Source organism: Diadema antillarum, unplaced genomic scaffold (genome assembly GCF_040938485.1).
Source record: "Diadema antillarum isolate AM-2024a unplaced genomic scaffold, OU_Dant_1.0 seq00001118_RagTag, whole genome shotgun sequence".
NCBI classification, from domain to species: domain Eukaryota; kingdom Metazoa; phylum Echinodermata; class Echinoidea; order Diadematoida; family Diadematidae; genus Diadema; species Diadema antillarum.
Genome location: NW_027271932.1, coordinates 65,439 through 81,576, shown reverse-complemented (window position 1 = coordinate 81,576; position 16,138 = coordinate 65,439). Strand labels below are relative to the sequence as shown.

The 16,138-nt window shown below is 37.3% G+C and overlaps 2 protein-coding genes across 2 annotated transcripts in view; both read left to right on the top strand.

Moving 5' to 3' along the window:
* Nucleotides 1–5,232, top strand: part of LOC139743879 (uncharacterized) — a 159,187-nt gene extending 153,955 nt beyond the window's left edge. Inside the window, exon 3 of the mRNA XM_071654341.1 lies at nucleotides 4,902–5,232. Coding sequence (XP_071510442.1) covers nucleotides 4,902–5,089 — 188 coding nt within the window. The 3' untranslated portion in view covers nucleotides 5,090–5,232. The remainder of the gene's footprint in view (nucleotides 1–4,901) is intronic.
* Nucleotides 5,233–12,185: 6,953 nt separating this feature from the next.
* Nucleotides 12,186–16,138, top strand: part of LOC139743881 (uncharacterized) — a 33,362-nt gene continuing 29,409 nt past the window's right edge. Inside the window, exons 1-3 of the mRNA XM_071654345.1 lie at nucleotides 12,186–12,300; nucleotides 14,531–14,602; nucleotides 15,949–16,020. Of these exons, the coding sequence (XP_071510446.1) occupies nucleotides 14,561–14,602; nucleotides 15,949–16,020 (114 nt within the window). The 5' untranslated portion in view covers nucleotides 12,186–12,300; nucleotides 14,531–14,560. The remainder of the gene's footprint in view (nucleotides 12,301–14,530; nucleotides 14,603–15,948; nucleotides 16,021–16,138) is intronic.

Below are 16,138 nucleotides of genomic sequence, written 5' to 3'. Positions count from 1 at the left end.
GGTCAGGTCTTACAGATTTATTAACTAGTGCTAAGTGGTGTGCAAGAGTTCCTGGGTAGCACGTTTAATGACCCCAGTGTGAGCTCCGAGTTTTGAGAATTTGTCACGCACTGATGAAAATTATGACTTGTGTGACATGGTTGAGGGTTACTAAATCTTGAGCAAGAATCCTCCTAAGAGGGCTGTGATCGGTTACTGGTCACATGATACTGTGTGAGTTGGTAGTCCATGCCCAGACACTCTGTTCAAATGATGTAGAGATGTGGTCATCACTTGTTTGTTCTGCATCAATCATCTTTCCAGCTTGTTTGCAACTCGAATCATCTCCTTTTCCTGCATCCATCAATGTAGTAAGAGTCAAAGTGAGAGCTCTCCATGGTACTGTGGATAAGACTCTGAACCCCCAGGCCAGTAGGTCCTCAGTTCTATTCCTGCCCTGAATTCTTAGACAAGGTTATTTCCCCATGATCAATGATATCCCTCTTCACTCCGGAGTGAAAATGAGTAGCCAGTAATGCTGGGGTGATGACATTCCTTGGGTCCCATGGAAGATATGTGGTAACAGTAAATGGGCTTCTCTGGGCAGTGAAGGAGAATGCACTACACTCCTCATTACTGCTAAACCTATACTTCCTGAACTTGCCTCCCCCCCCCCCCAAAAAAAAAAAAAAAAATAAAAAAATTGAAGATGTTTCAAGAGCAAAAGATGTCTATTCCAGCCATTAGAGAAGACAGTTGTCCAGGATCAGGGAGAACTGTCAACTTGGATGACACCACATCAGAACCCTTCATGAGAGGCAGCATATAAATCAAGATTTGGCTTGGTAAATGCTTCTCTTTAACAATGAAAATGGCACCTGCGGATTCTGCGCAAGGTGTCCAGCTGTCTGAATAGGAATAGTAAGAGACTGACACAACTATGAGGCCAAAATCTATGTCTGCTTTAGTTCTCATATGAGAGATACTCTTCTCAACAGTTGATACAGCCCTGACATTTACATGGAAGGGGATCTCCAGTAACAGATGAACAGGATGGGTAATTCCTTTCAGGAGTTTGGGCAAATATCAGCACAAAGACAACACTTTCATTGGTCTGGATGTTCTTGCAACCCCATCAATCAGCATTTACAGCAAAGGAGCTCAGGATCACTAAATCGCGCTTCATTTACCGATGTCCAAGAATTGCCAGCAACCTGTGGCTTGATGCAGGAACCTCTGAATGCCCTGACAAACCTCTGCCTTTGTGGCAAGGCTGAGCAGGAGAGTAAGAGGCAACATCCATGTAATGGTGAAAACCCTGCTTAATGTGTACCAGGCATATATCCTCAATACCCTGCGGTAATGTGACAAGTCCTGGACCCTGAGTGCATTCACAGTAACCTTCTGTACGGTTAGGCTGGCTATGGGATTGCCCAGTTGGTTGCACGCAGAATGTCTCCAAGAACTGTTCTTGAAAGATGTTAATACTTTCAATTAGAACACAAAGCATACAGACTTTGACCCTAAAATTGCTCTGATTCCACCATAGATGTTGATGCTGAGCTGTGTGTGATGAAATCAGGAAAGGTGAGGATTTAAGATGGAAAACCTTCAGCTGGAGGATCTGAGTTAGCAGAGATGAAGGAGACAGCAGAATTATACCTCTTTTAGAGTCCCCCAAATCAAGGCAAAACATTCGAGAGATGTTCCATGTTCACAAGAGACGTTCTGAGAGAGATGTTTTGTGTTCAAAAGAGTTGTTCCATATTCAGCCAAGACGATTGGGACTCTCAAAGGGTCATGGCACAAAGTGTCTCAGTGAGTCTGGGATGACTCTGAGGTAAAGATCGCTCTAGACAACCTAGCGCAAGTCTAGTGCACAACCTCCAGAGTTGTGCTAGACTCGTGCTAGATGAGGGACTCTGAACAGTCTCTCAAGTGAACATGCCATGCACTTCCAGTAACTAATACTGTGTACGGTAGAGTGGGCATATGTGCACAGAAGAAACTGCCACCTCTCTCGAGGATGCTCTCGTGCCCACTGGTTTCCATAGAAACACATGCTGACCTTGTGCTGGACAAGCAGTTGACTCTGAACAGGAATGCAACTCTCAGTTCTATATGTCCTTTTATCTATATCTTTCCCTCTCTCCCTGTCTCTCTCTCTCGCTCACTCTCACCCACTGTGGTATCCAGACAACATGAATATCATTTTTGGCCTTTTGTAGCCACCTGTATTTCCATCTTGCTGGGATGGTTCATTTTACATGAGCTGAAGTCTCAGCTCAGCATGGTGACTGAATTCCTTCCACTATTAGTGCTTTTTCAAACAACACCTATTTTGCAGAGGGAGAGAGAAAAGAATGAAGACTGAGGCAAGGAATAGAAAAGAAAATCTCTGGGAGATGGCCCCTGTGGAAATCTTTAACTGGGAGAGAATGGCTACAGTTTCAAACTCCTGGTGTTCCCTATCGTGCTGCGTGTGTTCTGGCCACAGCTGCATTGCTGGGAGGCAAAGGAATATTAACACAATTTTTGGCTTTCAGTTTACCAGTTACTAACAGGTAGTTTACAACTCTCTGCACAAGGGTTTCAGGTCTTTTTTTTCAGCGCCACCGAATTAAGTTTTTAAGATGAGATTGCAGCATGATATTAACAGTATTGTGTATGTTGCTGAGTATAGACCCATCTTAGCTTTCCAGTTTAGCAGTCGGATGTGCAAATGTTCCTGAAATGTCTGTTAACTTATGGAAGAAACCTTATAAGCAATCAAACAGATTTAGAGAGAGAAAGAGAGTGCTGAGGACAGCTTGAGCTGAAAACCTTCATTGTATTGTTAGTAGGTAAACCCTATAACTACATGAGTCACCGTCTAAAAAGGTCTAACGAATTTTCTCAGAATTAACCCATTGCACTTTGGACTTCTTTGTTTTTCACGTTTAATTACAGCATGTCCCTCTACTTAATTAAGTATAGAATAAGTCCTTTTATTGGCTGGCAAATTCTTAAATCTTGTTCTCGTGTGTTCTCAAAATATTAGTAGCTGATTACATTTCTTACCACTCTTCCACTGGCACTTTTTAGATATATGACAATTTTCATCATTTGAATATTATCAAAATATTTTTGTAATTTTTTAATCTTGTACACAGCGCAAAGAAGAATAATTCACAATTGGTTGCTTTGTCAAGATTACATAGTGTGCGAGGGAAAGATGCTTTATTAGCAAGGAGCTGGCTGCAATTTGTAAGGCAGCCAGGATCGCGCTCTCTTGGCTCTCGCTCTGGGTGGGCGTTCTAGCCCTGGCCTGCTGGAGGCATGCTGCCATCTAGAGGTTTTACATGATTAGTGGCATATAAACACCTTTGGTCTCCTCCCCAGAGAACTGGTGCGAGCCAGGAGTGCTCAGCGCTGTGTCAAAATGTCTTCAGGGCAGGTAAACCATCTCTGGTCTCATTTGCATCGACCTCTTCTCTGGTGGTTTTAGAAAACTTGTCCTCCCTCTGGGGACTTGGAGCTGACTGAGAGCCCCAGACACTCTGTTCACATCAATACTTTAAGACAGATTAGAAACACTGACTTTTTTTTCTTGCATGGTAGTGACATGCCACATTTACAATATCTGCAAGGTTAGCTGAGCAGGATAGTCATAGTTTATGGCTGTAAGTTGAAGAGAGAGAGAAAAAAAAAGATGAGTGCATGGAATCTTTATTTCTGAGAATGTGCGCAATTTCACATTTGAGTAAGTGTGAAATGGACATTTCAGAAGTGAACTTGACAATATTGATCAAGTCTCTCAAGACCAGCATCCCAACATGCCATTGACATTGCATGGACACAAAATACCAGTGTAAATGGCAGAGCTAATCGCTTGAGGCTGTCAAATTCGTAGCATTAAAGGCCTCCTTTTGCCATGTGTCTTTGTTTTGTATATATAGGAGAAGTAATTGCAACTTTGATTGCGTATATTTGTGATAAACAGGACAGTGAACCTTAGTATCATGATCGTCAGTGACATATTCTTGATCTATTTATGACATGGACAGTTATTTCAAACATCAGTAAACACATCTGTTTTATAGAGACTTCTGCAACACTTATAAAGCCAGTTCTTTCACCCAGAGCAGCGAGAGTGATGGCCTGCCCTCTAGTGTCAGGTTTCAGTAAGAGAAAGAGAGTTGTGCCGTCAGTAAGTGGTTGCTAACTTGTGAGAGTTGTGTTGAGCCATCATATCACTCATGTGCATTTAATCAAGCCTGATCAAGACTCTTGTCTTTGGCCCATCTCAAGTACGGCCCTGGAAATGTTCTCAGCTGACCCAAGCCCTGACCTCATATAACCTTTGACCTCACAGAGACCAAACCCCCAGGCTGGATTCCCTTGGGTCACGAGGCAAATGATTAAGCACATCAGCCCAGCTATCTGATTGTTAGGGTCTGATATCCAAGTTTAACTTGCAAAGCTGAGTAATGTGACTCTGAAATGAACTTCCATTACACCATTTCTACTCTGCTCAGTGTCAATTTATTGATCAGCATACATCACATCTGGTGACACATTGACTAATTGCTTCTAGAGTGAAAGTGTGTGACATAACTTGGAAGGAGCTGTTAAAGTGTAAGAACGCTGCTTTTGTAGCCATCAAATTGACATTAGATTTATTTCAATATTATATTTTGAAAGCAAATGATGGATATTTCATTGAAACAGACAGGTATGTGTGCCACTATGGTTTCATCATCCTGTTCGTTTCTTCGATTATTTTCCAGAAGGTTGTATATTATACCATGTGAGATTATCTTTTTTTTTTTCTAGTTATCATACCATCTCACATCAGAATTTATGTGCATTCATTCCTTGCAAAAGGCTGCTAATGTACATTGTATAACCTTGTTATCTCCTTTTTGTTTTATCCTCTCCAGGTCCCCCTGGCCCCCCTGGTCCTGCAGGACTTATGGGTCCCCCTGGAATTGAAGGGAACCCGGGACGCAAAGGCAAGCGGGGTAGATCAGGTATTGCATTTGCCAAAGCAAGCAAAAAAGCTGCATTTTTATCTTTTTTTTTCATCTTTTTTCATTTTTTTTTTTGGTGCTTGTGTTCAATGTTTTAACAGCCATGTTTAATCCTCCAGGATTTTCCATAGTTCAGATGGAAGTGTTTCCCAGCATAACTTCTTGTGTTTGCTGCCCTCACTTGTTTGAGGTAAGAGAGCTATGGTTAAACATTCGCAAGACTGCAGAAAGGCTCAAGAGTTTATCGGTCATATCTCAGCTGAGCAAAACTGTGCCATATGTATGTCGCATGGCACCCCTAGTTGCACTGTGCGGAATACAGCTCGTCGTAACTGATTACATCACAATTATGCCACAAGTATCATACTTTGTCATACCTTCTATGTATCTTTATGTTCCCTGCATGAAAAAAAAAAATGTCCATGGACTCCAAGCAAAGGTAGAATATACATTATCTTGAATACCACCATGAAAATATCTGAGCTGCAATGCCACAGTACCGTTACATTAGTGTTTTAACTTAGCTCAGCAATGTATGCATTGTTTTGAAATGAGACACAGAAGGATGTAGTAGCTCTTATTTAATTGCTTCATATCTGTTTTTATCGAAAGCAAGAAATGCCTGACAAAACAAAGCAGCACAAGCTTATGTATTGAGCACTTCCCAGCACCACTCACATTGTTAATTTTGTTAGCAACTACATATTACTACCAGCACAAGACTCCGTAATTGCTTATCACATAGACTAGATTTTCAGCACAAATTCAACTGTTTTGATATCAAAGTGATGTCCCATTTTGATGGACTTTGTGAACACTTGGCATGAAAATGCTGACACAGAATGCATAATCTGCATGTTCAGCAGAGTTAGCAAAACTTAGAATGAGCAGTTAATTCACAGGAATCATGTCAATAATGCCATACAATAAAGTGCTCTATTTCCTGGAAATTAGTCAAAGACAAAACCCTTGAATCCTTCAAAGCTGCACTTGAGTTTATCAAAATTATCTACTAACTTTCTACATGGTATGACATGACAACCAGCAACAGATGAGACTGCAGAAAATTCCAAGCTTTTAGAAGAGTGCTTGTGTTTTTTACATAACCTATAAGACATTACTTTCAAACTTAAAGGACAAGTCCACCTTCATATACATGTGGATTGAGTGAATGCAGCAATATTAGTAGAACACATCAGTGAAAGTTTGGGGAAAATCGGACAATCCGTTCAAAAGTTATTAATTTTTAAAGTATCTGCGTAGTCACTGCTGGATGAGAAGACTACTACAGTACATGATGTCACATGCGTACAACCATATAAAGAAAATAAAAAGAGAATTTCACAAAACTTTACTTTTTGAATAAAGTGCACATTTCTTGGACTTGTTACTGACATTATGTTAAGGGTAATTTTATTTCCCCTGCCTTCTGAAAGAGAGAAGTCAAGTGTTCTTTTGTTATACGAGAAAAGTGAAAATATGTTGAATTTTCTTTATTCTTTCTTTATATTGTTGTACTCATGTGACATCACAAGCTATAGTAGTCTTCTCATCCAGCCTTGAGTGAGCAGAAACTTCAAAAATTCATAACTTTTGAACGGATTGTCCGATTTTGCTCAAACTCTCACTGATGTGTTCTACTAATATTGCTGCATCCACTCAACCCACATGTCTATGAAGGTGAACTTGTCCTTTAAAGTGCAAAGATGCAAAGCTTAACCAGACAACCGACTAGAAATCTCTGTGTACCAAATTGAAAAATGCTCACATCAGATTCACAAGAACCACAAACAAGGATAGATAATTAACACTTCAACAACATCATAAATTCCTAGGCATTTACTCGGTGTATGTGTGAAATGGTGTGTGTTTACAGCTTCCATTTTTAACCATGTATCTGGCAGTGATCTTGTAGAAATGTGAAAAAAATTTTATATAAACCTTCCTCAGGTAGAAATTTCTTGGAAATTTCTTGAATGAACAACAACATTATTTTCACTTCTGGTCGAGCTTTGTCAGAGCAAAATATTAATTACTTGGGGGAAAAAGAAAGTAAGATTTTTCATCAATCATTTCCACAATATTCTGAATACATTTTTTGCCCTCATTTTATATTACACCCACTGCTATTCCGCGGTCATTTGTGGCAAAAGAAAGAACAATTTTCTTTCTTTTTGTGTTGGCTATATATACCACCACCTATGAAAAGGGGTTTATGTCTCCCTGAAGACAGAGTGAGTTTGGTTTGACAGGCGGGCTAGCTTTTAGCACAAATCCGCAGCAAATCCCCTCGACTTGTTGGAGGGGAAGATTCTCAAACTGGTGGCTGGGGAAGGATGGTCCTCCAGATGCCGCCCTGTTTATGCTGGGCATTTTCGGAGTGCCTTCAAAGGTCAGAGATTGACTGCATCCCAACTTGGGGCTGCCCGATTCAGACAGCAAATAAGTTTTTTGGAGAGATTTGAGAGTGAATGAAGAGCAAGGGAAAGAAGGATGAGAGTGAAGTGGAAGATGGAGAAGGAAGGAAGGAAAGAGATACAGACCGCTGAAGCACCAGATAGAATTGTGACGTGAAGTCGAGAAAAAGATGAATCCAGCATGACAATGAATGTGGATGCGAGCGTGACCCCAAAAAGTTTTCAGAATGGGATGCTGGTAGTGACTTCAGAAGAAATGACATGCCTTTACAAAGAAACACACATGTTTATTGATTTTTTGTTAATGGGAGAAAGGATTTGTTTGATGGTCCCACTGAGAAAATTCAAAGGGTTTGGATTAAAAAAAAAAATACACGAGGATACAGTGGACGAAAGTTCATCACTCTTGACAATTGGTACAAGCCCCAATATTTAAAGCTATCCTCCTGGTATCACAAATCACAGTGGTGGAGAGGAAGTGGGTAGAAGTTACTTCATTTTGGAGGTCAAAGGTGCCACTCCCTCTACCTCCAGGAAGACATTATACCCCATCCTTGTTTATTCCCATTGCCAATACCATCTAGAAAACATCAAAATTTATCATTTTTGCACCCCTACCTATCCACACATTATTGGAATGGGCAAGCTTTCACCTGTCTTGTGCCTTTATATGCTGTGGTTAGTCATTTTATCTAAACAGTCAGTAATTTATGGTCAAAATGGCGTAGCTACCTGTGATGAAACATGACATAGTCATCATTCATTTTGGTATGCCACGATATTTGAGGGAGGCATTACTTTTTAGGGAGGAAAACATCCCATTGAAATTCTTTCTTGTGGTTGCACAAATGGTGGGGAGGGGGAGGGGGAAATTTTTAAAGGTTGTTGTTGTTGTTGTTGTTGTTGTTGTTGTTGTTGTTGTTGTTTTCTGTTAAGTTAAAAAGTATTCCATGCAAATATACAAAGTACTGATGGTCTATTTCATGAATTTATCCGTATTGAATTAATTTTATTAGAATCACACTTCATTGTGGGAATTTCCATACTAGCCCAACAAACAATTGTCAGAAGAATATGTCACCCATTTCCATCATTTACAGTAGGCGTTTTCACGTCAGCCCGATGTTTCGAAATAGCGCGCTATTTTGCTGACTATTTTCTGCGAAAAATATCTCGAGCTTGGATTTTTATCGGGCTGATGTGAAAACGCCTAGTGTGTAATTCTCCACCCTCTGGTCGAAGTACTTCAGTGACGATGTATATCCCACTACATTTAAAACAACCAGCAAGGGAAACCAGAAAGAAGCATGCCATGAGACAAAATTTTTCTTTTCTTTTTAAGTTGGCTTTGAAGTTGCATGCAGTCAAACTAGGAAGAGAATAAGATATACATATAAACACAGTTGTTTTATTAAACATGTTTTATTAAACAGAAGATGCTCAAATTCAAAGCATTTACATTATCTTTACAATTTGGACAGGCGGTAGTTCCGGTATTAAATCATTGCATCTATGCAAATACCACATTACAATCTTTACGGCAGAATCACTTTAAAGGCATTGTTTACCATTGGGAGCAGTGATTTTGAAAATGTTCGAGTTATCACATTTGATGCATATGTGTAGGTCAGGTGTATTACAAAACATCCTACCATGAAAACATTTTGCAATAAAGCCTTACATATAAGGAGATACCAGTATCTTTCTCAATAAACCATAACTGTAGACGATTATTCTAGAAACATTTTTTTTATTAACTAAATTGTTCACATTTTGTTTATTTAACAATACCTAACCCGTTGAGGACAAGTCCCGAGTATACTCGGGCAAGTGTCTATGGGGCACGATGCGTGTTGTAGCAAAATCAAACCATCCTCAACGGGTTAACATTGATTATACTGATCAACATTTTTATATTAGTTGTTTGTATCCCTAACTCACATTTTAGAAGTATTTTGAAGCACTAGAGCTAGGTTTTTGTTTCATCTGCAAATGGTAGATAATGCCTTTGATTTGGTTTTGTATTCCTAGCTTAGATGTCTGCAAGCAATATAAATTGGGACATGTTATAACTGGTTGCCTATAATGTAATATGATATATCTCTGATTTTATCTTTTATCTAAGTTAAAGACAAAATTGGTCAGATAACAGTTTAAATGATTTGATTGTGATATCTGTAGTATCACAACTAATGTTTATTTATAAATGAGTTCTTTTCTTATGAGAATATTTTATGCTTCTACCAGTTTTATAGCTGAAATGATATAACTGCATTTATGTTTCTGTGACTGTAAGTCTACAAACTACTGTGGAAAATATGTTTGTCTGTGTGCAAGGATGCAGTTCATTGGATTTGAATATTAGAAATTGCTTTTGTGTTAACCCGTTGAGGACAGACTGATCTTGCTAAAACACGCATTTCCCATAGACACCTTCCCTAGTATACTCAGGACTCGTCCCCAACGGGTTAATCACAAAGACTTATTGTTATAGCATGATTTCTTTAATTTCTAATTGTCTTATGCACAAGTAAACCTAAATTTTAATGATGTTGTCAAAATCACTTCTTTGTAGGATAGGCCAAATATGAAATTCTACCCACTAAACTGAATCAGTCAATTTTGGTACTGATAATTTACTTGTTATTTGTTTTCATTCATCATCCTATTTCTTTTATGGACATTTTGTAAGTCAGATTATACTTACATTATCTTGCTTGATGTGTGTTTTGTCCCATCGTGAATTGCTATGTTTTGTTCTCCAAGAAATTGATTTCATAAGATGCTAATGATTGTGCATAGTTCCTATAATCTGCTTATATGGCACTAGCTTTTATGGCCTTTAATAAAAGTTCCTTTAATGATTCAAATTTGAAAGATTCTGCCACATCTGGAATCCTGTAATTTGGTCCTTTAATTTGTTAGTTCATATGTGAAATCAGGTATGATGTCATTAGTAGATTAATGTAGCTTATTTTAGAACAAATGTCATTATCTTACAAAATTCATTCTAGTGTGATCACTAGATTTGATGGGAGGTAAATCTGAAATCAGATTACTACTTATACAATACAATTTTTCATGACAAAATGCATTTGTTATTCTTATAATGGATGAGCCTGCAGAGGATGATTTGTGTGGATGGATTTTGATTTATAAACATATCAACAATAAGATCTGAGGTGCTTTATTCATTGCAGATGAAATATTAATAGCTATCATTAAATAACTTTGCCTTGTAAATGAAACAGATTACCCAAATGAATAGCCTGACCACTGCTGATTAATGGCAGTGAAAGACCACACCCGACTGTCATATTTTTGTTTCAGCTAATTTTCTTTTTTTTTAAAGAATTGTAGACAATAGAATGCAACATATGTCCTGTTGAAATGTCTTGCACTCCCCAGTATCTTATCCAGTTGAACCATGTGTGATATTGGATTGTGGAATCTTGTTTTTTCCCTTGCCTTGTGAATAAAGTGCTAGTATAAATTGTGTATTGTAGCTCTTTATGGAATGCTATGATGTAGCTTGCACCTTACAAAGTCTGCAGCTATTATGAATACCTTGAATTGTAATTGCATTGCTTTTTTTTTTTTCATTGCATCTTGTAAATGAAAAGCAAATGAAGCAATTTTATATGGCCCTGAATATATGTAGTTGTAACACTTCTGTTGCTGCATATCAAATGTGCTTTGATCCTTCAATCAAATAAATTATGATATATATGGCTTTTCAAATTTTGATTGGTAACTTTTACTTTATACACTTATACTCATGCTCTACCTGTGTTAACTTCGATATTTTTGTAGTCTTTTTTTCCATTTTTAAGACAGTATACACATTGTTATTTCAGGATGCCAACAGCAGTTAGTTTACTGAAATGCAGTTATAGTTGAATTGTATTGGCTGAATCACCAGAATCTTTGAACTTTTTTACTGACTTTTTTGTAGCTCAAATTCTTGGTCAGAGATTTTCTTTGATGACTTCATAGACAAAATCCCATATTGTTATCTATGAGACACCAGTAATTGTATATGTTGCATTTGCACATTATGTTACTCAGAATTATTATGCTTCCACCGTGCACCAAAATATTGCCATATTGATCACCAATTTATGTGCTGCTGCACTGGCATTTTATCAAATGCAATTGCAAATTATATGTATGCATATTTAATATCTAACATGTACTTATCTAATTTGAATATGTTACATAATTAGTAACCCTCATTTGTGAATTACCACAAGTGATCCTGATTAGGTAAAGATACATTTGACCCACAGTAACTAGTCATCCAAAACACAGCGCATTCTTATACTGTGTATGCTGAATATTTCGCCAGCTTTTTATGTTTGCAAGTTCTGCGAATCGGGTGGTATTCACGAATGTAAAAACACATGAAGATATTAACTCTGATCCCGACATGAATGTGAATACATTTCTATATTCAGTAACTGTAATGCACTCCTCAACTGCAAATTTAACCACCCGCAAAATTGTTGGAAAGTACCGATTCACAAAAAAAATGGACTCGCTAAGTATGTGGCATATACAGTGATTGAAAATGTGACATTAAAGACTTAGGACAACCTGAAGGTGATTTCAGCATTTCATGGATAATAATGGTAATATTTTCTTCCACATTAACCAAGTTTGTGGGATTCCTTGTGTATCTCTTGGCCATTACATTACTCTTTTCTGTGCAAAGGCAGATAGAATTTGTGGTGATTAAGATGTTTTGCAAAAGAGGGTTACTAGCTTTCTCCCAATACTTTGCAATGTTCGTTTGGTGTGATTAATCTGATATTTTTAGAGTTCTCACTGTTAATTTGTTTTCTTTTCCCTTTTATGTCTTGCTGTGTTTGCTTCTGGAATCAGGATTCCCAGTAAGTATTGCACCATCCTCTCAATTTAGAGAGCCAAATTATAAAATGTGCAATTTTGCATTGTTAAGATAAAGCATGATATCCAAAGTAGAAATTTACAATGATGGCAAAGTGAAGATGGTGGTAGTGTTGTCAGTTGCCTTTTCATTATCTGCAGTCAGTCAAATATGAGAATGAAGTGATTTTGTTGCTGATGTTGTTGTTTTGAAGAAAGATTGTAGTTGACAGAGATTTTCTTCTTTTGCTGTTACTCTCCAAAAATAAGATCAATCGGTATTAGTATTTACATCAGGTGCGAAAGAAAGAACCTTTTCTGAGGCCACTTTCCCCTTTTCACATTTTGTTCATAATATTACTGATCAACCATACAATCTTATTCTCAGAGAGTAACAGCAAAAAGGAAATTTGCTGTAGTCAGATATGTAGCTGATATTTGAAGATCCAGTTGCAAAGCATTTGGACATCTAGAGCCAGACTGTGCAAGTGTTCACAAAGTGTTATCCTCAATCTGAATTCTTCCGGCACAGATAAGATAACTGAGTAAAATTCTCTCCAGTTTCAAGGATAACCTAGTAAAATTCTTACTTGATTCAAGCATAACTGAGAAAAATTCTCACTTGTTTCAAGTATAAATGAGTAAATTTTCACTTGATTCAAGAATAACTGAGTAAAATTCCCACTTGTTTCAAGGATGAACCTGAGTAAAATTCCCACTTGTTTCAAAGATAACTGAGTAAAATTCTCACTTTTTTTCATGGATAACCTTGTATAATTCTCACATGTTTCAAGTATAACCAAGTAAAATTCTCACTTGTGTAAAAGATAACTGAGTAAAATTCTCAGTTGATTCAAGGATAACTGAGTAAAATTCTCACTTGATTCAACGACAACTGAGTAAAATTCTCACTTGTTTCAAGGATAACTGAGTAAGATTCTCACTTGTGTCAAAGATAACTAGTAAAATTCTCACGTGTATCAAAGATAACTGAGTAAAATTCTCACTTGATTCAAGGATAACTGAGTAAAATTCTCACTTGTGTAAAAGATAACTGAGTAAAATTCACAGTTGATTCACGGATAACTGAGTAAAATTCTCACTTGATTCAAGGATAACTGAGTAAAATTCTCACTTGTTTCAAGGATAACTTAGTAAAATTCTCACATGTATCAAAGATAACTGAGTAAAATTCTCACTTGATTCAAGGATAACTGAGTAAAATTCCCACTTGTTTCAAGGATAACTGAGTAAAATTCTCACTTGATTTCAGGATAATTGAGTAAAATTCTCACTTGTGTAAAAGATAACTGAGTAAAATTCACAGTTGATTCAAGGATAACTGAGTAAAATTCTCACTTGTTTCAAGGATAGCTGAGTAAAATTCTCACTTGTGTCAAAGATAACTTAGTAAAATTCTCACATGTATCAAGGATAACTGAGTAAAATTCTCACTTGTTTCAAGGATAACTGAGTAAAATTCTCACTTGTGTAAAAGATAACTTAGTAAAATTCTCACATGTATCAAAGATAACTGAGTAAAATTCTCACTTGATTCAAGGATAACTGAGTAAAATTCCCACTTGTTTCAAGGATAACTGAGTAAAATTCTCACTTGTGTCAAAGATAACTTAGTAAAATTCTCACATGTATCAAAGATAACTGAGTAAAATTCTCACTTGATTCAAGGATAACTGAGTAAACTTCCCACTTGTTTCAAGGATAACTGAGTAAACTTCCCACTTGTTTCAAGGATAACTGAGTAATTTTCTCACTTAATTCAAGGATAACTGTGTAAAATTCTCACTTGTGTCAAAGATAACAGAGTAAAATTCTCACTTGATTCAAGTGAAATGATATCTTGCTAAAAGAAAACCAATAATGTTTTCTCTCTTTTATCATACTCGTCACTGCAACACTATGATAAAAGTTTCTTAGAAATTCATGATTTCATGGTTTTGTTGTGTGTGTGTATGTGTATATGTATATGCATATTTTTACAAGGGTATGCAAGACAAGGAAACGGTTGTTTAAGTGGGCAACAGTGTATCTAGAGTTAACCCATGAACTATAGGATATCAGATGCGTCTGTACAAAGGTTACGGCAATTTCATGATGCGGTATAGAATGGGTTAAGCAATTAATCAGTGCTTCATTAAGATAACTTGTGTAGGGTACAGTGCTCCTCCCTGGTGTATATGTTTGATGAGTCTCAATCTGTATTCCCTCCTACAGGGCTCAGTTGGGTCACAGGGAGATCCTGGTATGCAGGGACCTATGGGACCCCAAGGAATCAAGGGTGATATGGTGGGTATTTTCTTGATATCTTGTGCAGAATGGTGCAGAAATACGGACATCAATTCATTCCCAGTCTTTTCAAGCTCTAGTATACACTAATCATATAAAATGGTATTCATTGACGGTACCTCCAAAACATTAATCACATGAAGTGGTATTCATTTTTACGGTACCTGCAATGTGGTTTGCTGTACGATATTCAGGGCCAGATTTTTTTTTCATCACTATGCATGTAGGCCATGTAAATTGTGAGCATAGTATAATATATTGCAAACTGGGATGTGAGACAATTTTGCAAGTGGGTGAATTTGCAGTAGAGAATCACCACGATGAGATTAAAAAGGAATATTGCTCTTTTTAGGAAAGAAGTTGGTGAATTCCAAATTACAAAAACAACAAATGGCACATTTGTGACATGTGAGGCAATCTGTATCGTTGTTAAATTTGTGAATATCAGTTGACTTGTGAAAATTGAAATGGTGAATTATGTTGTGTATTCAGTATTAACCCATTGAGGACGGTTTGATTTTGCTACAACACACATTTCCCGTAGACACCTGCCCGAGTATACTCAGGACTCGTCCTCAATGGGTTACCCTTTATTTATTTCTTATATAGGCAGAGTTCATAAATTGATAAAGGCTTGTGTATCATCCTAAATTCATGGCAGTCTTCCTTCAGTAGGATACAGTTGTCTAAAGATAGAAAAATACATGTACAAGTACAGACCAAACAATCAAAATCTTTATACACTCCCCTTGCATTGAAGTACATACAGTACATAAGATATGAGTTTACATGGGTATACACTGCAACCAAAGAACACACTACATAAGTGTGTGTGTAATTCTTATACATATACCGTATGTCCAAAAAAAAAAAATTACAACGGGAACTTCCGGGATGATAACTTTAAAAATAGTGAATCAATCCAAATACAATTTCAGGGTATGAAACTATAACTTATTACCTACGTCTTGCAGAAAAGCCCATTTGTCTTGCTTCAGTGGTCAAAGAGAAATGTTGGTTTTTGTAGCACATGTCAGAAATCCCTTCTCTCCAAGTTTTGTCCATTGTGTTCACATATCAATGTGCACTTCCAAGGGCATCCTAGTGCTCGTGTGGAAGAAACAGACCCATGACATGCGTTACAACAATCCATATTTCTCTGTGACCGCTTAACAAAATTGAATGGGGTTTTCTGCAAAATAGAGCTAAGATGTTATATTTTTAGACCCTGAAATAGCATTTAGACAGTTTAATCATATTGGACATTATCAATGCAAAATCCGATTGTAATTTTTTTGGGGAGACATACTGTATGTTTACCTTTCACCTGTTAATTTTCCTGACAGGGTCTGATGGGACCAAAAGGAAATCAAGGATTCAACGGAGAGCCAGGACTGAAAGGCGACCATGGTGCTCCAGTGAGAACTATTTACCCTATCTTTACTTTCTTCATTTATTGCCATTGGCCCTGTGCATGCATTGAATTCAGGGGGGCATTTCATGAAGCATTTTGGTCGGATATTTTTCTGACAAACT